At 39.2% G+C, this 25,626-nt stretch overlaps 1 protein-coding gene across 1 annotated transcript in view; it reads left to right on the plus strand.

Annotated features, from left to right (window-relative positions):
- LOC142379822 (F-actin-uncapping protein LRRC16A-like) overlaps window positions 1–25,626 on the plus strand; it is a 66,770-nt gene that overhangs the window by 33,612 nt on the left and 7,532 nt on the right. Inside the window, exons 7-31 of the mRNA XM_075465120.1 lie at window positions 125–195; window positions 330–403; window positions 648–723; window positions 4,003–4,091; window positions 4,755–4,849; window positions 5,759–5,845; window positions 7,144–7,247; window positions 10,457–10,534; window positions 11,021–11,097; window positions 12,675–12,779; window positions 13,111–13,180; window positions 14,635–14,716; window positions 14,800–14,899; window positions 15,243–15,297; window positions 17,179–17,351; window positions 17,688–17,756; window positions 20,388–20,481; window positions 20,644–20,742; window positions 21,173–21,301; window positions 21,409–21,540; window positions 21,735–21,910; window positions 22,128–22,215; window positions 22,574–22,714; window positions 25,043–25,109; window positions 25,308–25,534. Coding sequence (XP_075321235.1) covers window positions 125–195; window positions 330–403; window positions 648–723; window positions 4,003–4,091; window positions 4,755–4,849; window positions 5,759–5,845; window positions 7,144–7,247; window positions 10,457–10,534; window positions 11,021–11,097; window positions 12,675–12,779; window positions 13,111–13,180; window positions 14,635–14,716; window positions 14,800–14,899; window positions 15,243–15,297; window positions 17,179–17,351; window positions 17,688–17,756; window positions 20,388–20,481; window positions 20,644–20,742; window positions 21,173–21,301; window positions 21,409–21,540; window positions 21,735–21,910; window positions 22,128–22,215; window positions 22,574–22,714; window positions 25,043–25,109; window positions 25,308–25,534 — 2,558 coding nt within the window. The remainder of the gene's footprint in view (window positions 1–124; window positions 196–329; window positions 404–647; window positions 724–4,002; window positions 4,092–4,754; window positions 4,850–5,758; window positions 5,846–7,143; window positions 7,248–10,456; window positions 10,535–11,020; window positions 11,098–12,674; window positions 12,780–13,110; window positions 13,181–14,634; window positions 14,717–14,799; window positions 14,900–15,242; window positions 15,298–17,178; window positions 17,352–17,687; window positions 17,757–20,387; window positions 20,482–20,643; window positions 20,743–21,172; window positions 21,302–21,408; window positions 21,541–21,734; window positions 21,911–22,127; window positions 22,216–22,573; window positions 22,715–25,042; window positions 25,110–25,307; window positions 25,535–25,626) is intronic.

Here is a 25,626-nt window from a genome sequence, read left to right on the forward strand (position 1 = left end):
TTGCTGATACTTCAGTTTCATATGCTCAGATTAAATGTAATTTCTCATTGAGTCATTCAGTCCATCCTCTATTAATCTTTGTTTTTTAATTTCTCTTCCTCTTTGTAATTGTCTACATGTATAGGTGGATTTTCTCAGATGTACAGATGTGTGTGTGACTGGTTGGGGCTGCCTTACAGAGAGGAGGTGCAGTGGGTAAGCATGTCATGTGTCTGTTCTTTGATGCTGTTGCACAGCGGATCCTGGCTGGATCCATAAAACTGCATAAAGTCTTTTGATGAATAGGATAACCACAACACTGTATGTATAATTAATCACATCCTCTCCAGGATGTTGACACCATCTATCTGACACAAGACACAAGAGAGCTCAACCTGCAGGACTTCAGTCATTTGGAGAATAGGTGGGTGTTGGCAGTCATTTTTATTTTATTTTTTATCAGCAGAACACCGCGACAAAGTGTTAGAATGTAAACTGTACAGAGTTGAATTCACATGGCACCCAACAAATGATTTGATGTAGATGCTGCTTGATTTATTTTATGTTAACATGCTAAAGTCATTACCTGAAGTCATCACCTTGTCCGAGGTGGTATCAAAAATGCTCAATGGCAACTCTAACCTTCCCCCTCCTCCCTGTGTCCTCAGGGATCTGGTAGCTATAATAGCAGTACTGGAGTTTAACCAGTGGTTCACCAAGCTGTCTACCAAGGATTACAAACTGGTCAGTATTTCTCAGATTTAAGTATTGAATATTTTGTCTTCCCTATTCATATTAACAATTCATAGTTTTGCAGGGAAAAAGTAACTAGTATTTGTATGCATTTCCTGCATAGAAAACTATGCAGGACAAGAATCACTGGCCAAAATCAGTGTATCACACACAGATCCATATTTTAAGTGTTGTATGATTTGAAGCCCTGATGGGATATTGAAACATTTTCTGATTACCTAAAATTGTATTGTCAAATAGCTTACAAAGAATAGCAGCTGAGGTGGCAACATTTTTTTAAATATGTTTTTAATTCCCAAAAATCCATTCCTGATTGGGTTCTGATTTTTAAAGAGAAAAAATAAAGACAGTTAAGGACCTTCTGTCTTCGTCTCTGCACAAACCCCTTCTATTTCACAAGAGATCACAACCACCAACCGATTAGGAATGCCATTATTTTCCCTGATATTTGGCCTTAACCCAAAATATTGGACACACTCTGACCAGAAAATGCTGGGCTGACATGGCTATACTTAGGACAACTTTGTTATAATGGTTAAAAACTGTTAAAACTAGAAACAGTTGAATGAGTAGTTTATCACGTGGTAATACTTCTGAAACAGAGCGGAAGATTGTATTCGAGTCAGTGCTTATAACTTGGTTGGATCTTGTTCCAAGTTTGTAAAAAAAAAAAAAAAAAAAAAGAAGAAAAAAAAATCCACTGGTCTATAGTTTTATTATCATATACATGTTATTTCATTCTCTCTCTTTGGTGTTTATTGACACACCATGTTTCCCTTCTCTGTGTGACTTTACTGTAGAGCAGGCATCTTCCACCTTTAGCGGACCATGTGTATGGCAGAATCTATCTGCCTTGACAGAATATTTTGCCCCTTTGTTTTCTCAATCTCCCCCTCCAGTCTTTTGACTGAGGATCAGTCCAATGTTTTTGTGTGATAAGACTCCTAATCCAAAGGAGACAAAGGGGCTCAATGTCTCGAGCTCTTGCCCCCCCTGCAGCGCTCCGTTACCAGCTCTGCATCTCAAGACTTCGCTCAGTCTCACCAATTATCACACTCAGCTTCCTCAGTCCAAACAATTACCTCAGTCCTCTGTCACAGACAATTCTTTTTGTATTAAAATGTAAAACACCAGCCCCTCACCATGCCACGTCCAGATTTAGACAGAAATACTCTTGCAGGCACATGTGAAGCTTTATGTCCTCTGTGTGTCTTTTCTTGTAAAGTTTAGGACCCTAAGCCTGTTTGTGCAATTTGAGTGTGTGTTTCAGTACAGTTGTACTTTGTATAGCTGTGTTTGTACTTTTTACAGCTGTTTTTTTTTTTTTTTTTTTTTTTTTAAACGGACAAATAAAAGTTGCATGGATGTTCTGTGGAGCAACAGTTAGAATTGTATCTGAACTGTGTGCCAGTGGAAACAAAAGCAAGTCTGAAAGTAAAGTACAAGGGCAGGGAGAGAAAGTGATGACAGAGCAGTGAGGCAAACTGTGAGGTCAGTGGACAGAGTGAAAGGGAAACGAGTCAGAAGGTATCAGGAAAGGCAGATCAGATTTAAACAATGAAGCCTGAATGATAGACACAAAGAAAACGAAGTATAAATTTCAAAGCTGGGAAATAAGTCAGAAATAAAGCAGTAGGCTTTCAAAAGTTGGACCCGAGAACAACGCAGTCCCACTGCATGAAATCTTGCATCTGTGCGGTTAAAAATCTTATATGTTAGATTTGGAATATCTAAAAAGAAACACTGTGCGGAGCGCGAACAGGATATAAAATGTGGCTAATAAGGACATGTTTAGCACTAAATCCACAGGCTTCAAGCCCTTAGATTACAGTCTAACAACATCTATGTAAAGGATAAGGCCAGTCTCATTGCAGCATAATATAACACACACAGTGATATACACACACACACACACACACAGCAGGCTATCACAGCGAGGGATAATGCTGCTCGTCCTCAGTTCAATCAGGCTGTTTGTCTTGTGCTCTAATCAAGATGCTGAGCCAAAAATGGGGAAGGGCGAGAAGACGAGGGGACTGCAGCGATAAGAGGACTAGCCCTCCGATTACCTCATGATCACACAGCACATGTGCACGCTTACATGTGTTAAAATGTGTGATGTCACATCAGCATGTTGGATCAGAACAGCACAGCATGACAAGGCTGTTATTTAATGAGTGGTAAATGGTACAATGCACATGCTGACAGTGTCACTGTGCTGTCTCCAACAGTGTTACTGTGACTGCTGTGGAAAATAGAGTTCTTTGTGCGCTTTTTTTTGTGCCCCTCAGCCGAGCTCTTCCTTTTTCTGCCGTTTTACTCCGTTTCTCCCTTCACTACCCTCATATCTTCCATGTTTTCTCTTTGCTATGTGTCATCCCCGGCTGCACTCCATCCTTCTTATTCCTCTTCTTTAATACTCATAGTTAGGCAGCGTAATCATGTGAACAATAGTCCCCTTTTTTTCTGTTTCTTCCTGTCATTGTCTCTCTCTCTTTCCATTATCACTTTCTCCATTACTCCCTTCTTTCTCTCCTCCTCACTGCAGATAAGTGTGGGACAATGCTTCTACTGTTTTGGCAACACTGTGGCTGCTGGCTTACAGAAGCAGGCCTTGTTGCTGTAATATCATTTACCAAGAATTATAACGACACAATGTTCGTCTAAAGGTCTGTTATCATTATGGAAACTGTTTGTGTTATGAGTCACTACAGATGATAAGGACTGACTGTAAAACTGTAACAATCTAAATGTGTTTTGATGTCTACTGTTCATGTTTGAGGATGACGCAGCACAAAGTGAACTGGGTCAGTTAACATCTAGGGAGGGCATTCAGCTGTTTAATTTTTAATTTTTGTCTAAATATGAGTGCTTAAGCTCCCCCGGCTGCATCTCCTGTGGGGTTGAAATCACAGAAGCGAGACAACTTTCTCCTTCTAAAGTGCAAAGTCTGCTCTCCCCAGTCTCACTGAGTCACACATGAATAGTATTTAGGTGGAAAACAGGGAATTCACTTGTATGCTTCTTTTTTTTAAAAATCTTTCTTTGCATTCAGTGGCACAGTTTTAAAGCACAGCAGGTCCATTTGCATAGGAATGCAGAATGATTGTAAATTCCTGCGTTATTCCTGTGACCTTGAATGTTTCAGTCTGAAGTTTTGCTGCTCTGAATAAGTTTTTCAGAGCTACATGATTCGATTAATTCATCTTTTGTGCTTTGGATTAAATAGGCCAAACAAAAGCATTTTAATGAATAAATGTCTGTCTTTAGTCTGCAGATGTGTGTGACCAGATCCTTCGGGTGGTGTCTCGATCCAGTCGACTGGAGGAGTTGGTTCTGGACAATGCAGGACTCAAAACGTAAGATAATGCAAACTGCTTTCATGACTCCTCCAGCATGAACATGAAAGAACCATCAGCTTTAGTTTATTTTTGCAGGTAATCAGTGCGTTAATACAATAAGTAGAATTATGGGACCAGTGTGAACATTTCTTTTTTGGCCTTGAGGTGACAAAGTTTCAGCAGAAATGTGGCAAACTTGAGGTTCTATGTCTGAAAAATATGTGTGTTTCATAGCCAGGATGGGTCTAACCTCGAGTCATGGGAAGTGCTGAGATTATTTCTTTAAACTTGACTCATTGTAACAGCCTAAACTTGCATACATTTTATTTTCCATTCTGTGTTTCATTAGTTTCCAAACTATATAAAAGTTCAATTTGAAATCTCTAGACTGTTGTCTTTCCAGACATTATCTGAGGCAAATTTCTGATTTAGTAAGATTTAAGTAGTATGACACTGAACATATTTATTTAATACTATTTTGATTTCATACCAAAATTGATACAATGTTTAAAGGTTTAGGACCTATCTTTGCTACTCCTAATGTAACGTTTAACTGCAGGTACATTCAGCTTTTCCGTCCATCTGAGGCCAGGGTGAAATGTTTATGTTGTTAAAGCATCTTGTTGGGCTCTACATGTGTTGCATATTGGCTGTAAACATATAATTGATACACCCTTACAGGGATTTTGCACAGAAGCTTGCTGCTGCTCTGGCCCACAACCCCAGCTCAGGACTCGCCACCATTAATCTTGCCAACAACCCCCTGGAGGACAGAGGTATAATGCAGGCTCTGATATGCTCTAATGTTTTCATCGTGATCTACAGTTCTCTGTTTTCTGTACTCTCTAACAACGGTGTTCTATCTGTATTCAGTATTGTGTGCTCTTTACATCTTCCAGATGTGTACAACACTGTAGATACTTTATAATAATACCTATGTATACGAATATTTTGCCATCTTTTACAATATCGGTTATTTCCAAGTAATTTTTCAAATGGACTGCCTTTGCTAACAGTAACAGAACCAAAAGACAGGTTTGTTGCAAGAGGACATTTAGACTTGGCAAACAAGTTCAGAGGAAGAAACAATCAGCTAATTAAAGAGAGGAGTCCACAAACACAGTTACATGCAGGCAGAGCACAAGTAAAACCAGAGTGGTGCAGCTCAACTCTTAAATGCATTATTAGATCATTGGGTTGTATTTTTTATTTACAACCTGTTGTTACATGTGTGACAACATTGCAGTCTCTGTGTGTGCAACGAGCTTAATATTTGATCATCTTTAACCTAAGGCTTCTCGGTCTATCTGGGACACATGAATTATTTATACACCACCAAATATTAAGGCAGTCGCGTGTAGCCATGCAACAGATTTCTGTGGCTCATCACACTCTGGGTTATCTGTTAACATGACATTTCTTTTTTTTTTTTTCTTTTTTTTTCTGACTCACACCAAGAAAAACCTAAAGATGCTTGTGAACATTAGTGATTTTGCACGTCTTTATAGAATTGAACCTTTATTCCTCACAGTACACTGGAGTAAAGTTTATCATTTTTCTCTTTGTGTTTAAAATGAAAAAGCTTCTGAAATGCTGCAGCTTTTTAATAACAGAGGCTTCAGCAGCCTCATCCACTAGAACCAACATTTGAAAAGTCACGGTCTGTTTTCTCTCTCTTGCTGCAGGTGTTTCCTCTCTAGGTGCTCAGTTTGCCAAACTCCGATTGGGGCTCAAGCATCTAAACTTTTCTAAAACCTCCCTATCTCCCAAAGGTACGTGCAAGTCTTCCTGTCATGTTGCTGAAAAGAGTGAATGAATACAGTAAACAATAAAGTAAACAAGAACATCTGCAATTGAGCCAATATTTCAATAAGCCATTTAAATAACAGAAATATTATCTTGTAATGAGCTGGCCTTTATGTTCACAGGTTTAATTTACATGCTTCTCAGCAAGCAGACACAATTCATGTCTTCAGTTAATCTGACTACTGCTAAAGCTGGCATGCCAGTGAAACTGAAATATTTCACATTAACGTTCTGATTCAGAGAGGTGCTTACCAAGACTCTGTGATAACATTATTTGTGTTTTGATTTCCATAAATGTTTCTCCCTTGGGCACTTTCCTTCTGTTACTGAAGCCGTGCATTATTTACATGAAATAAAGTTCTACATGCCTCAGAAATAACGTGAAGCTGGTTTTGCATAATTGTGCAAATAGCTGCAGTGAATTTTAGGGCACTCTTTATCATGTTTGCTAGATTAAAAGGGTATGTTGTCAGCTATTACTCACAGATTTAATTTCTTCTTGGTTCCCATCCAAAGTGAACCCTTCAGCACCGCCTCAGCACAGGCACTGTAAACATGTTCTGCTCTCAGGTAATCAATAAAGAGCTATTATATTCAAGAGTGTGGGTTAGAAAAGGCTCGGGCTGTTTAGACTGAACCCTGAATCCATAACCTATGCCCCCAGATGACTGAGGGATTTTCTTTCTTTCTTTTTTGTTTTTTTCATTGTAACACCAGTTTTGTTTTGACTTGTAATTCATCAGGTTTCTTACATGAAGTTTAGAACCTCCTGTTTGTTTTTGTCATTTTTCCGATATCACTGACTTTTTCACCTCTTCGATACTCTCATGCTTGATCAAAACAGTCACTTGACACGATGCTTGGATTTACAGGCAGAAAATCAGACGGGACGTGACAAAGTAACCGTGACAGTTATGTGTGTCAGGCATACGACGCATGTCAGAATTAGGCTGCACACTCTGCCTTAGAAATCCATTCATACACCTGTACGTCTTCTCTTTCAAATGCATACTGATCATCTTAGCACTCCATTTTGTTTATTTTTTGTATATTCTTATGACATAAAAAGGAAGACAGGCTCATACAGCATGGGGTAGAGCATTGCTTTTAGAGAAGACGGACTCTTTGTATTCTGATCATGTTCTTTCCTTTCTTCACCCACTCTTCATTTCCTCTGCCTTTTCCTTCACTGTGCTGTCAAAATATCAACTGGGGTTTTGAAGGCTATGATAATGCTGAGACTGTGTTTTTGTGTGTGTTTTAGGGGTGAATAGCCTTTGCCAGTCACTGAGTGCCAACCCGTCCATCCCTAGCAGCCTAGTCCATCTGGACCTCTCAGGGAATATGCTCCGAGGAGATGACATGCAGGTACTCTGTGTACTACACTGAAGATGTATGAAAATGATAAGACACCCCCAGGGCAAAGTTTTAAATAATAATAAGTAAACACAAGCATGTTTCTAATATTCATTAAAACATAAACAGGGGAAAACGTTTGTTGACTAAAGATATATTGAGAACTGCTCACATGCTAACTACATATGTAGATTTCTTTTTTTCACACCACTTTAAGATTCGAGTCAAGCTTTCCAGTTTTATAGACTTCTTGAAGCTACTATCTGTAACTCCTGTATGATTAAAGCAGGTTTGTGAAAATCAGGGAGGTGTCACTTCATTGGAAAAATATTATCTTTTCAGGAAGTTTCAGTGAGAGCATGAGAGATAAAGTGTTTACTTTGTGACCACACATCCATTACACCCACATTTTATTGCCTTTATCTGTCTGACATGCACACAGTATTACAGCTTATTGACGGGAAGTGAGTTTAGTTTGAGGTTGTCGTTTTACATATTTTAAGACAAACTCAGTGCTGAAAATATTTTGAAAATAGTTGAAAATACTGAGTCTAATGTCTGTAGTGGATTATCTTAGCAAAGTGCAAATGTCCCAGGCTCAGGTCTCTGTCTAAATCAGTGATACTCACTATTTTTTTCACAAGAGCCACATTGGCAGAGCAAAATCAAGGGAAGAGCCACTTTTATGACAACATACTAAGTCCCCTTTTGCAAATATGCATTTCTACATATAAAACATCCCACAAAGAAAGAAACAACACAGCCAATACATTTTCAATTAGGACTATATTTACCTTAATACTGGGATGAGCAGAAGCTGGCATGCATGTCCATGACTTTCTTCATGTTGTATTTGTAGTTTGTTGTAATCATAGTGAGACATTTAAGATGAGCATGGTTTTTGTGCTGTTTTTTGCCCTTTTTTAATTAAAAACCGATACATTGTGCCTGCATCTCGCGCTGGCTAAAGGAGCTAGCGTGCACTGTGGTCAAGTGTGACGGTGGGTTAGACTGGTACAACAGAGGTATATGCACTTTTGGACATTTATATGAGCGAAATTATCTGAAATCCTTTGAGCAACTGAGGCTCTCTTTTGGGCTCCCCTCTGCACACTTCTTTAAATACTTGCAAGTCAGAGATTATATTAGGGTACAGCAAGGTGGGAAACTTATCCCCTTGGAGGACTTCGAGATAGACAGTATGATGCGAGACAAGCTTAACTCCAAGGGTTTTCTATCCTACGTTTATAAAAGACTAATGAGCCTGGCAGAAAACAAAGCTTTTAATGCAAAACTTAAGTGGGAAACTGACACTGACTCTGCCTTCGAAGCGTCTGTGTGGAGGGAGATTTGTAGTAGTTCCCAATCATTCTCCTACAACAGCCGGCATAAACTATTGCAGTTTAACCTTATACACAGGGTCTACTTGACGCCTCAACGTCTCCATAAGATAAGTAGTAACTACTCTGAACACTGTCCTAGATGCAAGACTGAAACGGGGTCCCTTCTCCACATGTTTTGGGCATGTAGTTGTCTGGAGCAGTATTGGAGATCTATCTTGGATATGGTCAAGAGTATTGTGGGGGTGGAAATCCCAGCTAATCCACGGCTGACACTATTAGGGGACCTGTCAAGTCTACCAGTTAATATGAGAGTCAACACTCGCTTCATCAGATTAGCCCTAATTGCAGCAAATAAATGCATTGCTATCAACTGGAAGAGTGAGGATCCTCCTAGTGTCTCTTTATGGCTTAAAGAGCTATCGTCATATTTGCCATCAGAAAAGATCATGTTTAATCTTAGGAAAAAACCATCAGTCTTTGAGAAATGTTGGGGAAAATTTGTAACCTTTTTACATAATGGAGCGGCTCCGATAGGTGATGTGAACAGGGCTTAACTCAATCTAAACAATCTTAAAGAGGCTGGGTGTAATGTAACACTGTGTGAGAATGATATAATCTTACCCAGGCCTGCTGCCTTGTTTGTCTCTTGTGCCAAACTCTGCACATCCTGTTTTGTTTTGCATTTATAGGGCCCCTTCTGTGTTCTTCTTTTCCCCTTTTCCCCTTTTTTTTTTTTTTTTTTTTGTTTGTTTGTTTGTTTGTTTGTTTTACTGGCATTTTATCTTTGTTAATCTTTTTATTTGTTTTATAAAATCATTACTGTTTTACCTGTTTCCTCCCACTCTTGTCCATGGGGAGGGAGGGGGGTGGGGTGGGGGGGGGTTAACACCCATTGTCATTTGTACTGACGTTGAATTGCTGGAATTTGTTTTGAAATCTCAATAAACAAATTGTTCAAAAAAAAAAAGTGTGACGGTGGGTTAAGCGGGCTGCGTTGCCAGGTTTAACAGTGCCCCCTTTAGAAAACACCATTAAGCCTTAATTAATACTTAATAAAAATACGCGCAATGAGTATCTCTGGTCTAAATGAATAATGAAATAACCATACTTGCCATTTCAGTTGTCAAAAAACATGTATTTTGAATCAAATCAGATTCTACAGCTTTATTATTAAATGGTAACCTTCATTGATAATCCTGAGCATGAGACCTTCTTTTTTTTCATGCTTTAATCAAAGCCTGTGTAAAGTCTGTCTGATCATTACCGCCACAAAGTTGAGACAGTCGTGAACCTAAACTGTGAACGCGTGTTAGCTCAACAACAGACCATTGGAACTGGTATTAAAGAATGCTGCCATTGATGTCTATCAAGGATTCTTCAAGTGGGGATTTGTTAAGAGCTCTCCCTTATAAATAAACTCTCCACCGAGATGTTGACTTTTATTTTTGGACAGATTAAACACATTTTATATTGTGTGTTAGAGACCTTAACAAGTGAAGCTAAGCTGGTTCCATTAGCTTTATAAAGGATGGCACTTTGCCCCTTTTGTTTATCCCATAGAGATGAGGCACTTTTAGATAGATGGAGGAGATGGATAGATACTTTATTCATCCCAAGGGGAAATTCAGAAGTTTCAGCTGTATCCACAAAACCTAGAATAAAAGGCGTGCAATAAATACTAATAAATAAATACTAATACTAACATTTAACATGTTTGTTGGAGCGGGAGTGAATTTATTTCCCTTGATACATTTTGTTTACAGTCAACACAAATCACAGAATGAGAAGATTGTGACAGTGCGTTGGGATCTGCAACTAACCTCAGACTGGACAAATGTTGAAGTGTTTTACACTGTCATGTTTTCTGTTTGATTTCAGCATTTTTTCCACTTTCTTGGTCAACCCAACAGTCTGGCAACGCTTGACCTCTCCAACACAGACTGCTCATTGGACCAGGTGAGTCTGTCAAGCAGGAGAATGTCGCTAAATTAAAAACATGGGTATAAGAAAAAAAAATCTCATTCATTATGATAATTAACAGCAGACTTTAACGAGACAAATTTTCTGCAAATTTACAGAATTACATTAAACTACAACATGCTGTCAGTGTTATATATCCTTGTAAGATGAAGTGCTCGACATTAATATCTGTTGCAAGTCATTTGATCCAATTTTATTTACCCACTTAGTGCCTGCTGCAATTCACTGCATGTGGAATGGTCTGAAAACTGTTTGTAATGTATTGATGTTGGTCTGAGAGCCCAGCACAGCCTATTGATTAGTTTGAGATGTAGCCAGCTGTTAGCCAGTCACTGAACATATTGATTAGCCCCTATTTCATATTCTCTCTCGCTCAAGCATGGTCAGGGATATATATGTATATACAGAAAGAAACATGTTGGACAGTTTAAATGTTTTAATGTCACATTATGTGTGTTACAGGTTTGCTCTGCTCTGCTGCGAGGCTCCATAGAACACCTCTGTGTTCTCAACGTGTCAAAGAGCATCTTCCCTCACAGGTTTGAGTTTGCCTAACTTAAAACTATGTAGGAGGCAGCTTTGTTTGTTACACAGTAGAATGTATTAATAGTTTCCTATAAGCTCCAAATATGTTGAAGGTACTTAACATGTAACAACTGAGAATTAGGAGAGATGTGGGATTGCAGTGAAAAATTTGAAAGCAGATGGATGATCTGATCGTCGTAATTCAAGTTGTGCTTAAAGCTGCAGTCTGCAAGATTTGTTGTTGTCATACGTAAAGTCCTACTTTTTGGCATTTTAAGAGTTTACATGATCTATCAGAACGCTTGAAGTTGAAAACGGTGACCTCTGTAGTCGCAAAATGCAAGAAATGCTTATTTTTTAACCGAAAAATAAAAAGTTATTCAACTTCCTGTCCCGCCCCTTCAAAACACATGAGAACTCGTGCACGTCTACGTGCACACCAGATGCGCCCACACGACTCCTCATTCATCAACTCACCTGTCATTTGCGATCATGGAAGACACAGTAAGTAGACTAGCCCGTAATGAAGTTCAATAGTCTAGATAAATAAGCGTGGGGACGAGCCTACCTTGTATCGCGCGTGCACAATCGGTGATTGACAGGCAGCAGAGCCCAGCTCGTAAACCTGATTGGTTACCTTTTACCGGTCCGGTCTGCAATTTTGTAAACAAACCTGCTGGCTTTGGAGGGACCTAGCGGGACATATAGGGGACCTAGAGAACTCGTTTTTTTTTGTATTGGGGTATTTAATGTACTACTTTCAGAATCCCCGGACAGTTCCAGGCATTATGCTTGAAAAAGAGTTGCAGACTGCAGCTTTAAGGAGAAATATTAGAAATGACCAAATGCTCAACTGATCTGCAAAGATCTGACTGACATCAGCTTTCACTAAATGTTGTAGTCTAAAAGTTTAGAGTGAGTGAAAAGTTTAGAGTTAAATTGTTTGTTTTGTTGTTAATTATTGTGTTTTTAGGACAAAGCTAACACAAGGTTATCTGCAGTTGCAGATGTGTTTTTGTTAAATCAGGACCCAAGTGCAAAACCTATTTTGATATGAAAAAAACCTGGAATAGCGTGTACATGGTCATCCATTACATGCTGGCTGAAAAATATGCTGTGACTTGGTAGAGCTGTTGTTGTGTGTACAGTAAGCTCTTAACATGGCACCCCACTGAAGCTTGTCTGTTCCTGTGCTTGTTGTTTAAGTGTTCGCTGACCATATCACAGTTGTAGGTAAATTATGTCTGTGTGTTGGTGTGTGACACCTGCTGGTGAACAAATGCAATCACACTGCAATTCAAGTGTTTCTTTTTTGTGTGTAACAGATGGGTTAGGGCTGGGGTTTTCTTACCAACTACAAATTCTCTTGGATTTGTTGAGCTCAGACAGTTTCGCCAAATAAAACATAGAGTGTATCATGAACTTTTTGCACGTGATATGAGGGAGTAAAATCCTAATGTCGGCCTCAATGTCAGATCTGCTAAAACATTAATCCTTTTGATGGTGTCAGATCATGAAAGTTCTGAAGTTGTGTGATAACTTTTTGCCATTATTCATAATTTTGTTTTCTGTTTTCTTTTTGTCTGCTTAGGAAAGGCAAAGAGGTACCTCCCTCATTTAAGCACTTCTTCAGCAGTGCCATGTGTCTCAGCTCCATCAATGTGTCAGGAACCAAGCTGCCGCCAGAGGCCCTCAAGTGAGACAATGGTTCATTCACGTATCACATATGCACATTCATCCACTTGTGTCTGAGAAGCAGCTCCGTCATGGACACATGATTTTGCATATTGTAGGTCTTCTTGCCATTACTCATATTTCTTTTTTTTTTTGGATTTCGAGGTTAAAAAAAAGAAAAACTTGACTTCTGAGCCAACTATATAGCTAAGAGCTGCTCAATTTGCCCAAATTGGGGCCCAACTGTTTTGACAATATTAACTGGATAAGTGCATTATTTAAATTTTATAAATTTTATAAATACATAATTATGTATATTGTCTTTCTTTCTGTGTGTAATGTTATTACTGTAGAGCACTTCTTCTTGGCCTGGCCAGTAATCCCAACATAAAGGATGTGTCGCTAGACCTCAGCTGCTGCGAGGTGAGACTGGCAATGATAAACTGCACAATCACTCAGAAGATCATTTTCAAAATGAATCTTTAATGACTTGGATGCACTAACACATCGTTGATTTGTGTCCTGAATGTCACAAATTAAAGTCTCCAACATTTCTCAGAAATGATCATGTATCATCAAGTACTGGCATCAGTAATGCAGAAAGCCAACCTACCTGTGGTTAGATTCAGTGCACGGTGATGCTGATGATAATGTTAAAACTGTGTTGAAAGCAGACCCGAGACCTAAAGCACATTCCTACAAAACACAGTAAAAGCTATCCTGAATGAGTCAAAAATACTGCAACCAGGGGATTTCAGGGGACACTTTTTTTTGTCGCCCTGATTGTCATCGATTAGTCCTCTCTATCCATTTGTCTAAGTGCCCTTGTCGGCTAAAGTTTTTTTTCCGAGTGCAGTTTTGAATAATTTGAAGGCAAAGCTCATCAAAACCCATCAACTTTTTAGGATGCACTCGAAAAAAACATTTAACAGGCCAGTGGCAATGCAGAGAGGCAGCATAATGGAATACTTGGCAGACAGCATGTAGCGGTGAAGGAGGAGGGGGAGATGAACAGAGAGAGAGGGAAGTGGGGGGGTTCCAGTTTTCCACCCTGTTTTGTCACAACATGCGCCGATGTTTGCACCAGACTGTCGCCTTCATCTTCCGCCTGTTTGAATAGAGAAAAGGCAGCTTGTTGCAGATTCAGATGTGTTTGCTAAAGTTAACTTGTAAATGCAAATTATACAGGAAGTCCAATTACAGATTCCGATAGACACCTTCCCTAAGTCAGTCGTCAGGGTGAAATGATGCGTTCCATCCCTCGTCGAAGCCTCTAATGAAGCGTTTGGTGAAGGTGCCCCAAAATTGTTCTCTGAGGCAGCCGACGGCGGGCAAAATCAGGACTTTCTGTGACTCCCTGCTGAGTGCGTTTTGTACAGCAGTGTGTTTCTCTTTGACGAGTTTGTATTTGAATACAAGTGTGATCATTAGGCATCTGTGTTTTGTTGTTGGCAATTGCTGGCTTGGCTTTGACATGCTGTTCTGTCCTCCTAATGCCTCTGCAAGCTTGGCCATTGTGTAAGTACTAATGTGCTCACTCGTGTTAATTAACATCTCATTCTTCTCTTTAGTTGCACGCCTGTCTTGCCATTTTATTTTCCTGCTTATTTTACTCTCGGTGGGGGCCCCCTGAGAATCTTTCATAAAAAGCAATTGCTCTGACAGAAACCATGTTTTTATTTGATATGATCGAGAAATGATTACATGTTTTACTAATGGTCTATGTGTCTATAGTCTTTAGAATATGCGTATAGATATATTCAAGTCTAACAGCAACACTTAGTTATCATATTGTTGAATTTGCAAAAACGTTCGCTCAATGTAAGCCTCTCTGGAATACCGATTTATTTTTATTTTTTTTCCGTTAATTCTTTCAGCTGCGGTCTGGAGGCTCTCAGATCCTTGAGGGTTGTATTGCTGAGATTCCAAACATCTCCAGCCTAGATATCTCTGATAATGGTGAGTTGGTCTCTACATTTAACAAAAAAATCTATTCTTAAAATCAATAAATGTCAGAGAATCTCATATTTCTCTCCCTCCAGGTCTGGACTCAGAACTGTCCAACCTGCTTGTTTGGTTAGCCAAGAACCGCTCCATCAGACACCTGTCTCTGGGCAAGAACTTCAATAACATCAAGTCCAAGTAAGAATGCAGGGCAGGTGGGGAGGGTGTGGAGCTTCTGTGTACAGAGTAAGGTGGGAGGTATGACATGGCAGAGTAGGACTGAAATGGCTATGCTCATGGAATTTAAAAAAAATTTAGCAAGAAATCCAAACTCCTATGCAAACAGTCAGACTAACATTTCTTTGCAGCTTAAACTCCTCCTGTGAGAACCATTTACCGCTACATGTACATTTTGAATGAGTTAAAATGACCACATATACAAAGCACTTTGTTTAAAACATCATTCATCTGAAAAAAAAAAGAACGAGCAGTATGATTTTCATCTCGTCTGTATGTTTATTTTCTCTTCTGTTTGACTCAGAAACCTTGCTCCGGTGTTGGACAGCCTGGTGCACGTGATTCAAGAGGAGGAGTCGGTGAGTATTTAATTTTTTTTTTTTTCTCTGTGGTTTTGTGAGGGACAGTAGTCCAGTGCTAACAGAGAACATCTTCCAAACAGATGTCTCCGGTTTGTTTTAGGAAACATCCAAGTTACTAAAGCAACTCGCTGAGTGTCCACCAGTTGCTCTGTGGCTGACCTCACCATTTGAGGCTTGCATTGGTAGAATTACCCAACACAGATCAATAGTGCGACCTTCAAAGTACAGGACAGCATGTAAATTACTTATAACACAACAATATGAACTATTGTGTCCTGTAACTTTCTGATTTGATGGTCACCTTCCCTGTTGAGGGTTAAGACTTACCCATGGTTGACAGCTTAGCCTTTGCACTCCTTCATATACCTCAATCCATCTTCCTCCTGTTATCTCCATCAATCATGGGAACTGTAACAAGTTTTGCCCTGGTGTCTGCACTCCTTTCTCTCCCAGTGATGGATATGATAGATTCATGATTCTGCTGAGCTAGATTGCTCTCTGCACTTCTACTTAATGTATGTGTGTGTATCAATAAGCACGTGGGATGAAGGTGAATCTTTAAAAGCCAGTCGGGCAGGCGAGCACTGAAATTCAAAGAAAAAGAGGCAGAAAGCAATAGTGGAATAGAGACGTGAAAGAGGCCTATGCTTGCGAGTCATAGGAAGTTCAATTGAGATGATCAGAAAGTGATAAACTGGTCAGGGGGGGTGAGTAGGAAGGTTGCTGAGAATGAAATTTAGCATTGACCAGAGGGGGTAAAATATCTAACTTTACAGGTTTTAGTGTGAGTATGTTGCCCTCTTTCACAGTGTGTGCGTTCATGTGTGAGAGATGGAGTGCACAAGCAGCCTCTTGGGTATCTTTCCTCCAGAGCTGACAGGTAAGTGAAGGCTTGTTTAGATAACAAGCATCCTAGTGCAGCCTTTCCTCTTTTGGAATGTCACATACAGTGTCAAACACGGCTCCATGCACATATGTTGTGTTTAGACAAGGTTGCGTTTATTGCCACTGGTCAGGAAAGGAGACTGATAGTGTGCGTCTGCATGTTAATTCTAAAGTCATGGCCTGCAGCTTCTTAAACTTAGATTTCAGACTCGAAATATGGGGAATTTTTTTTTTTTTTTCTACATTTGGTGTTTGGTGTACAAACATGAGAAAGGGGAACACTTTTCTTCAGTGTCTTTTCTGAAATACTGAACTATTCCTCTCAACAGAAATGATTCCTCAACCCCCAAGAAAGAAACCCACTTCATCATTTCATGGACAGGCTTCAAATAGGTTCATTTATCTTGGGTAAAAGGTCACATTTAAAAGCATCTCTCGGGTTTCAGTTGATCATTTACTAGATTTTTCTCAAACATTACATATGCACATCCCCAGAGTCATCATTTATGTGATTAATAGAAACAGGAAAATGTGAGCTCCTTTTATTAGTTGCAGTTAATTTTCTTCAGTTGGGTGAAAGTACGAAGGGCTTTTAAATACTTTCACAGTATAAGTGCAACATGCTGTACTTCCCTTATTGGTTTACAAAGCTATCGATGGGGCACCTGTTTGTGCCAGACTTTAATCTAGTTTCAGCTGTGGAAATGCAGTTATGGGGAATAGTTTCCACTGTAGATCTCTCAAGGAAGAATTGGCTTCCACCACCAAGCTAAACCTGTGGGGGAATTGAGTTATGTCGTTAATGTTTCTGTGAACTCAGTCCTGTGCAGCTGCCTGCTCACGCTTTCTCTTAGGCTGTCCCTAAGATTACAGGCTGGGTTAAGAAAAATTGGAATGAATCAGTCAAGTTAAGTATGGAATACTTTACTTGCCCAAAAGCTGTCACATAATCTTACAAAAAGATCTGCTTTGTCCCTCATCTACATCCCCCAGCCCCTTACCTCCCTGTCTCTAGCAGACTCCAGACTCAAGACTGATCTGACCATCATTCTCAACGCCCTCGGCAGCAACTCCACACTCACCAAGCTCGACATCAGTGGTAATGCCATGGGTGATATGGGAGCCAAGATGCTGGCGAAAGCGTTGCAGATCAACTCCAAACTGAGGTGATCGGTGTATTCAGGCATTGTCTACAATGGTTATCAAGTATAATAGAAATCGGTGTTAGTTTGCAGTCTTTCTCAACAATTGTGATTGGTCCTAAGTAACACTTACATTTGAGTACGACATTCAGAGACACAAATAATAATGGACTAAAAATTAGGTTATAGTACAGTACAGTCTTTATGGGTTTAATTGTAAGTATGTAATATATATATATAACTTCCACATATGTCATTTTAAGTAATTTTCATTACAAATGCTTAATTTTACTCGAATCATCTTTATGAAATCATTACGTCTTGTGCTTTTGTCATATATTGTGTGTTTGTTTCGTGCAGGACTGTGATCTGGGATAAGAACAACATCAGCCCTCAGGGTCTACAGGACGTAGCAGCCGCTTTGGAGAAGTAAGCAGCATCTTAAGTCCATGTAAAGTATATATGAGTATATTTAGCCCTTCTACACTACAAAACCTCCCCTACACTACAAAGACTTGGAACCTTTGGTGGAGCATGATGCAGTTTCCCTCCAGGGAACTGAATCTAAATTAAATTCCAGATAAATGATTGAAGTCCTTCTCAAGAATACACTGAATACAATATAGTAACTTTGGATGTGGGGTTTAAGTTTTTTCATTGTGCTTCCATAAACATCAAAATGCAACAACAGCAACAAATAAACTGATGACAAAGTCCAGGTTTTATTGAGCGTGTATGGTGAGGACTAAGCATCCAGCAATGAAAAGTTTGAGGCGCCATCATTGTATTAATCTGCATTATCATTCAGTGGGTCTACATGATGAGATCAATTAGATTATAGATAAAGTTGGATTATGCTCCTTATTTGGGCAAGGGCAATTGTCCAAGTATATGTGGTGGTTAATAAATGGACTCATTGGCACAAAGCATGTCATACCCCGGTACGGTAGGTGGCGCTGTACCCATTTCAACTAGTGGTAATAGAGCCACTTCCAGTCGACCTCTTCACCACCACCAACAACAACAAACTCAGGCATTCGAGAAAGATGGCGAACGAAGAGCAAGATGAAGCTACGTCCAAGTCTGCTCATCCGTACAGAAGTGCGTGTTGCTTCTTGCATTCTCCGTCACGTTGTTTGTTTCTTTCCGACGACAACAACAGTAATATCGTCTCCTTCGACTTCCGGGTCACGACCCCGGGGGAAAATCTCGAGCATGCGCAGAACGCAAAGTCCAATTCACCGTATACAAGCACGTTTAGTGCGACTATCAACCGAGTTATCTCGGGGTCTTATTCCAACTGCGAGCAACCCGATCCGGTCCAATTTTCCGGTCAGACTAAGGTGTATACATGAACTTAGTGTTATTGTCATTTAGCCATTAATTTGATTCTTTGTAACCCCACTGACTGATCACTTACCTGTACTCACTTTGTTCAAAAGACATTCTACTAGTCCTCCTCCACTAAAAATCAAGATTTTTGAAGCAAAAATTTCAAAATATACAGTAGTTAAGAACACAAATGAGAGTTTAAGGGGATTAAGCTCTACTGGAGTAGGACTTCAAAAAGGAGACACAATTTTTTCAGTGTTTTTTGTCAAATTTTCAACAACAACAGAAAAAAAAAATACTTTGCATAACCTGATGCACCAGATGGTTTGTTTCACAGAGCTGTTTGAGAAGTCCTCCATAACAATAATTTAGATAAAGTGTATCAGGTAACTGATTAAAGTGTCTCGCTAAGTCACAAGTCACCCAATCAGATGAATTAAGAGAGCCAGACAAAACCAGTCAGTGAATAGAAGCTGTCATTATTATATTATGACTCCCAAAACCTGCACTTAACTACCAGTATAAGATGCTGATTGGTCCGTATGTTTGTGTTTCATGCCTAAAATAACAGTTTGCCGGTCAGCAAGTTCGATTCTCCCGTGACTGTGATCATGCAAGTCTCATGTTGATCATCTTCTGCTGTCATAAATTAAATCTAACAAGCCCAAATACACTGCATTTTCAACCTTTATTCTAACAGTGTTGATATACTGGTGTATTACCTGAAAATCAGGACGAGCTGTTGCATCTCAGACCCTGAGGTGGGTTTATACAGATGTGAGAAAAGATGAGAGGAAGGAAGACACATAGACTGACAGACACAGGGAATAAAACAACAAGAGAAAACATGCTGTAGGGCAATGAAGAAAGCATAACAGATCAGAAGGCAAAACTCAAGACCAAACATGACAGATTTTTCTCTTCTACATCTTCTAACTATTCAGTATTCTCTGTATGAGTATGAAGTGACTACATTTATTTCTGGGAAACGTCTGAACATGCACATCTCTCCCCTCTCTCATTTTTAGACTCTCCCAGCAGCACATCTCCTCATTTCCCCTCTTGAGCTGCCGTATTGAATTATTGAAAGAACCGTGTCTTTTTCATTACCTGTGATCTCTATTCTCCTCAGCAGCGCAGAGCTGTGTGTTTTTGCTCTGTTCACTCAATTTCCTCACATCTATTGTGTTCTATTCATCTTTCAGATTTTCAGTACTGCCATCTGTGTCACTGCGCAGTCAAATCTTCATTTGTCTCCACTTGAAAATCACTTTGACTCCAAACCTTAGATTTTTTTTTTCTATCTCAGCTTCCTCTGTGCTACTGCTGCGCCGCTCTATTGTGCCTGTTTTTTATGCAGTTTATTCCCCCATCTCCTCCGTTATAATCTGAATGTACAGGAACACTGCTCGCAATCCACATGTCATTATGAGTGACCTTCATTTTGTTGCCATTTCATTTGACAAGTGGACTTGTTTACTTTTGTTCTTCCTATAATTACAGTGGAAATACTAACCCTAATACTAACTGTCCATCATACTGCTTCACGTTGCACACATACTGAATGTCCATTCAGATTAATGTTAATAACAATAATAATAATAATAATAATAATACTAATGTTAATAATGTTGCTTAAATTATATCTGTCCAAACCCTTGTCTTTTCATTATTCTCTATGACGAAAACTCAAAATGGAATTATGTCTTCTGGCTATGTGTCCATTAGGAACTTCACCATTCGCTTCATGCCCATCCCCATCATTGATGCCTCCCAGGCTCTGAAGGCAAGCCCTGAAAAAACAGAGGATGCCCTGCTAAAGGTATATTAGATGCCGCCTTTGATTCTGAACTGTCATCTCTCAGAGAAGAGTCTTGCAGAGTGTTTTGACTATGTTAACAAAATATGCTGTATAAAATAACATTAAATCGCTATTCCTTTTGTGAATTACATTGGCATTAGATTTGCTTTTTTTTCTTTCCAGATTGAGAGTTATTTATACAGGAACCATGAAACCAGAAAATACCTGCAGGAGCAGGCTTATCGGCTTCAGCAGGGCATTGTAACTACAACCACGCAGCAGGTGAGTTCTCAAATGTAAACTGGGTTAATTATTCTAGATGCTCTGTAACTGTCTTCAGAAATGTCTTGCGTGTGTTTGTTTTAGAAAGAGGTTTTCAAAGCTCGAGACTTGTTTGTTTTCTCTGTTCTCCTCCTCATTATGTTGTGCTTGTTTTATCATATTTCCTTCAGATAGGCTTGTTTTTTTAGCTCAAAGATAATCCCATTTAAATACAGAAAATATATTTCTCTCGGTTTCCATTTTTGAAAGTATCCAGCCTTAAGGGTAGACACCTTTATGTAGCTATTAATGTTTAATCTGTTTGCTGTTCAAATTTTTTTTTGGCATTAATCTAATGTAACATTTCACCCACTGGTACCTGTGTGACCCACTGATGCTAAATACCAGATGGCACGCAAAGCTTCATGTGTTGTTGTTTTTTGCCCTCTAGATGATAGACCGGATTTGCGTTAAGGTGCAGGACCATCTGAACTCTCTGAGAAATTCTGAGACAGACGCCATCTTGGAGGATGTCCGATCAGCAGAGAACCTCATCAAAGATGCCAGGAACTCTAAAACCGTGAGGACACAGTGATAACTGGATTTTTGTGATTCTGTTAAATGTCCTTATTTGTGTCATCTTTGTGAATAACTATCTGCTTGTCTTCTCTGTGTGTGTGTGTCCAGCTGCTCCCTAACCTCTACCATCTTGGATCAGCATCCAGAGAGGAGATGAACAGCTCATCAGTGGGTCCCATCCAGGAGAAACTGGAGTCCATGGCTGGGGAGGTGACCACTGTCATGGACCAGCAACTGCAGGTAGGATGTTCTGACAGAAGATTTGGAACAAGTTATATTATTATTTATGCGTGTCACGCTTTACATAGTTGGTGGCAAAAATGCAATTTTAAAGCAAAAAGACAAGAAATGAACATGAAGATATTACTCAAGAACATACGCACCTTGTTGTGTCATCAGATCAATATCACTGCTCTTCCCAATTTTTATTCCAGACTTTGTTAAAGTCAATGATGGATGCAGCAGAATCTCTGTGTCCTCATGTGATGAGGAGGAGTAATCTTCGTCCAGACCTGATGAAGGCCAGCTCAGCCAAGATGGTTGTACCTAAAAGCTTTGTCACCAAAACCCTCCTGGAGCAGTCGGGGGTGGATATTATCAACAAGATCAGGTGTGTATTTGCTTGTTGGTTATGAGGTCTTTGTAATTGCTGCAATGTAGTCATTATTTCCAGTTGTTAAGCTCTTTTAAACACTTTTTTTTTTTTTTTTTTTTTTCAAATAAGAGGGGGGAAAAAAACCTTGGTTGCATTTGGATATTTTCTGCTGTTGTATTATCCCCTCTCAACCTCTTTCTTTGCCCTCCTAAATTAATTATTTCTCTGTCAGTGAAGTGAAACTGAGTCTGGCGTCCTTTCTGTCTGATCGCATCGTTGATGAGATTCTGGAGGCTCTTTCTACATCACAACACACACTGGTAAGACACGAGCAGCGTGAGATCACGTAGTCCACCAAGACTGAATGAAAGTATTTATATCTGGATCAAATCCACCAAACTCTACACAAAGCTTCCGTGGTGGAGGAGCCCCTGACTACACAGCAACTGGTTTATTCGCAGGAACTGTCGGACTTATTTAAAACTCACCACTATTACTTGAGAGTTCTCAGTAACCAGAAAAGAAGAGCATAATGCGGATTTTACATCATTTACTCTTTATCTTCTCCTCTATTAATCAGCTTTTTTCTGCATCTCGTCTTCTTGTCCGTTCCCCTCACACCGCTTAGCTTCTCTCACACCATCTCTCCCTTGTTTTTCTCATCTCGTCTCCATTCAGGCAGACCACCTGGTACGACGAGGTCGTCCCTTGGTGCAGCAGGAGTCGGTGGATCTAGATATCACAGAGGTGAAGATTCCTAAACGGGCATCAACCGAGATACTGGAGGCTGAGAGGCTTGAGGATCTTGAAACGTGCATGGTAGGTAATGGTTTGCAACAGGTGTGCGTAAGAGGAACATTTTTGAAAATAAAAATCCACAGTTAATTTAAGACAATATAGTGTAATGGACTTAGAAAGTGTTTGTGTAAATAACTGTAGGTTTCATGAGTCCTTTCTAATAATTCAAAGTTTTTTCTTTTGTAACTGAATTGAGAGTGAAAACAGTCGCAACACATTCTCTCTTAACTACACAGCTTACATTTCTTTACATTACAAAAACATCCACATCAGCCGCAACATTAAACCCACTGTCATGTGAAGTGAATAACATGGATCATTTTATTAGAGTGCAGTGTTTTGCTTCGGAACCCTGGGTTTGCCATTCACGTGCATGTTTTGTTTGCTGTTAAGTGTATGGGTCATGGCACCATGACAAAACGCATCCCAGAGATGTTTTTTTTGTCAGTACGGAGCCTTCGTTAAAGTTCCCCAAATATCAGTCTGATCAAGAGTCGATGTTATTCCATAGAAAAGGCCTCATCCACTACAGCCAAAGGACACCCAAATGGGGAGAGTCATTTTCAGTGTTACACGGGGGCAATGCACACTATCATGCAGGAAGTTTTGATGACATAACCGACCAGTTTACTTTTTGAATAATCCTAAGAACAAACAGAGAAACTAACAAATCAAACAAAACACAAAGCCACCTTGATGAATATAATGCAGAAACTAGAACACATTAAATGTTTATTTGCCACCATCCTCTGTTCAAATTAATTCATTTATTATGAATACTTAATTAGTCTTTAGATGTTCCTTTTAGCTTGACATGTTTATTTATGTCTAATTAACTTTAACATCATTTGCAAAACAAAGATCAATAAAATCAGATGGAAGAGAAGAGTTTGGTGCAGTTTGAACCAAAAAAAGAGCACAATCTTCAAGTCTATATCTTTCTTTGGTCTTCTTTGTAGTTATTCCCACATTTATGTTTTTGTTTCCCCTCTTGATCTTCTTTCATCTACTTTCCGCTCTTTCATAGCTGCATGGTTGTCTGATTCATTTTCCTCCTAAAGCCTTACTGTGTGCTGTCATCTTTTCTCTTCAACCTTTACTCTGTTCCTTCTTGTCTTTTCTACCTTTGCTCCTTGGAGACTCTATGCTGCACCAGTGTAAGTAATTCTGGACTATCCCTCTATGACTCCCTTTCGATACACTTTTCTTTTGTCTTCTTTTGTCTTTTCTCTGTACTTGCTTGCTAGACAATTCTCTATAGCTTCTCTAAGACTGTATCATAGTATTCCACCTCTATAAAAAAGTTCAGGTAGTACAGAAGATGCACTCTGTCAGTTATTTATCGATCCTTCCTGCTGTTTTTTTTTTTTTTTTTTTTTTTTTTTTTCTTCACAGAATTTTTTTTTTCCCATACTGCTCATCTTCATTAAATGCACTGTCTGTCTTAACCTTGTAAATGTGGATCAAAATTGAAGCGATATTCAGGAAGAAGCCACATTGCTTGTTATGTACCACTTTATTAAAAGACTTGAATTAAGTGTATATTCTTTCAAGTATGTTTGGTTTATGCGGGTCTCCCTGTATTCTGATTACGTTTGATTATTTTTATATGATCAATCTTGTTCTGTACACCACCTTAACGTCAGTATGTGGCCCATAAATGGCAAAAAGTAGTTTTGCAGGTATTTGTTATGGTATTTCAGAGTGTGTAATGGCATAAAAAATTCAGTTAAAACATTGATTACTCCCTGTGCACTCGGGGACAAACACTAGTTTTTGTAGCCAATGAAATGCTCTGGAGATTTTTTTAACAACAGCTTATTTTCTGGAAACGCGTAAATATGTGGAAGCAAATGGCGCTCAGCAAGCCGTCTTATTAGGACTATGGATAAATAATGAAGAGAAAACTTCACAGATTTGATAGATTGCCTTGTTAGCCCTTTTTCAAGAAGTTCCTGTCCAAATGTAAATGTCTGCTACTCATTTGTTCCTAATTATAAAACCACCAACAAAGAGGAGAACACTATAGGCGCATAAGAGTGGTGACTTTAACATTGTAAACAAATATTGCTGATAACGTATAATGTTTTTTTTTAATATAAATTCAGACTTGACTTAAGTTGATTTGACAGATTAAATTGTGATTGGTCTCGGTGCAAAAGACTAATACCGCTTGTTTTTTCATTCTCTGTCAAATTACTTTTATTATGCTCTATATGCACATACAAAAAAACTTACCAAACAATACTCATTCAGTCATTACTCGTATAGATTGTAAATTGTGGAAATGATTATTTTTCTTTTTGTAAAAGTTGTCACAAGTGTCCAATAACCTTTTTCTCTCTTTAGATGACTCCTAAATCCAAAAGGAAAAGCATCCATAGCAGAATGCTGCGGCCAGTGTCTCGTGCCTTTGGTGAGTTTACATTTATATATGATATTGAGAACTATTAGAAATAAATTGTTGTTTTTTAATTGTGCTCTAGGCTATGAGAAGTTTATTCCATAGTTAAGGGCGGCATACTCTGATTATTTTGTGCTTAGTAAGAACTCCTCAGTATTAATCCTTATTTGACTCTGCTGCAAGTGAGAGGTGCTCTTTCAATCTTATCAGAAATGGAGTTTGACCTGGACAAGGCCTTGGAGGATGTTCCAGTCCACATGGAGGACACATCCACTTCTTCTCAAACCCCATCAACCCCACCTTTTTTCATGCCTAAGCTGGACAAACGACCGCCAGGAGGGATTGCAGAATTGCCATCTGAGGAAGAAAAAAAACTGCAGCATTTCACCAAACTACGACCTCGGAGGAACAAAAAAACACATTCTAGCAAAATACCTGTGAGTAAAGCCTTCCTGCCAAATAAGCTCAAGCAAAGTACAATGCAGTATTTAAATGAAAACAATGCAAATGCTCATAAAGAGCAGATGTG

The sequence above is a fragment of the Odontesthes bonariensis genome, chromosome 5, assembly GCF_027942865.1.
Source record: "Odontesthes bonariensis isolate fOdoBon6 chromosome 5, fOdoBon6.hap1, whole genome shotgun sequence".
Lineage (NCBI taxonomy): Eukaryota > Metazoa > Chordata > Actinopteri > Atheriniformes > Atherinopsidae > Odontesthes > Odontesthes bonariensis.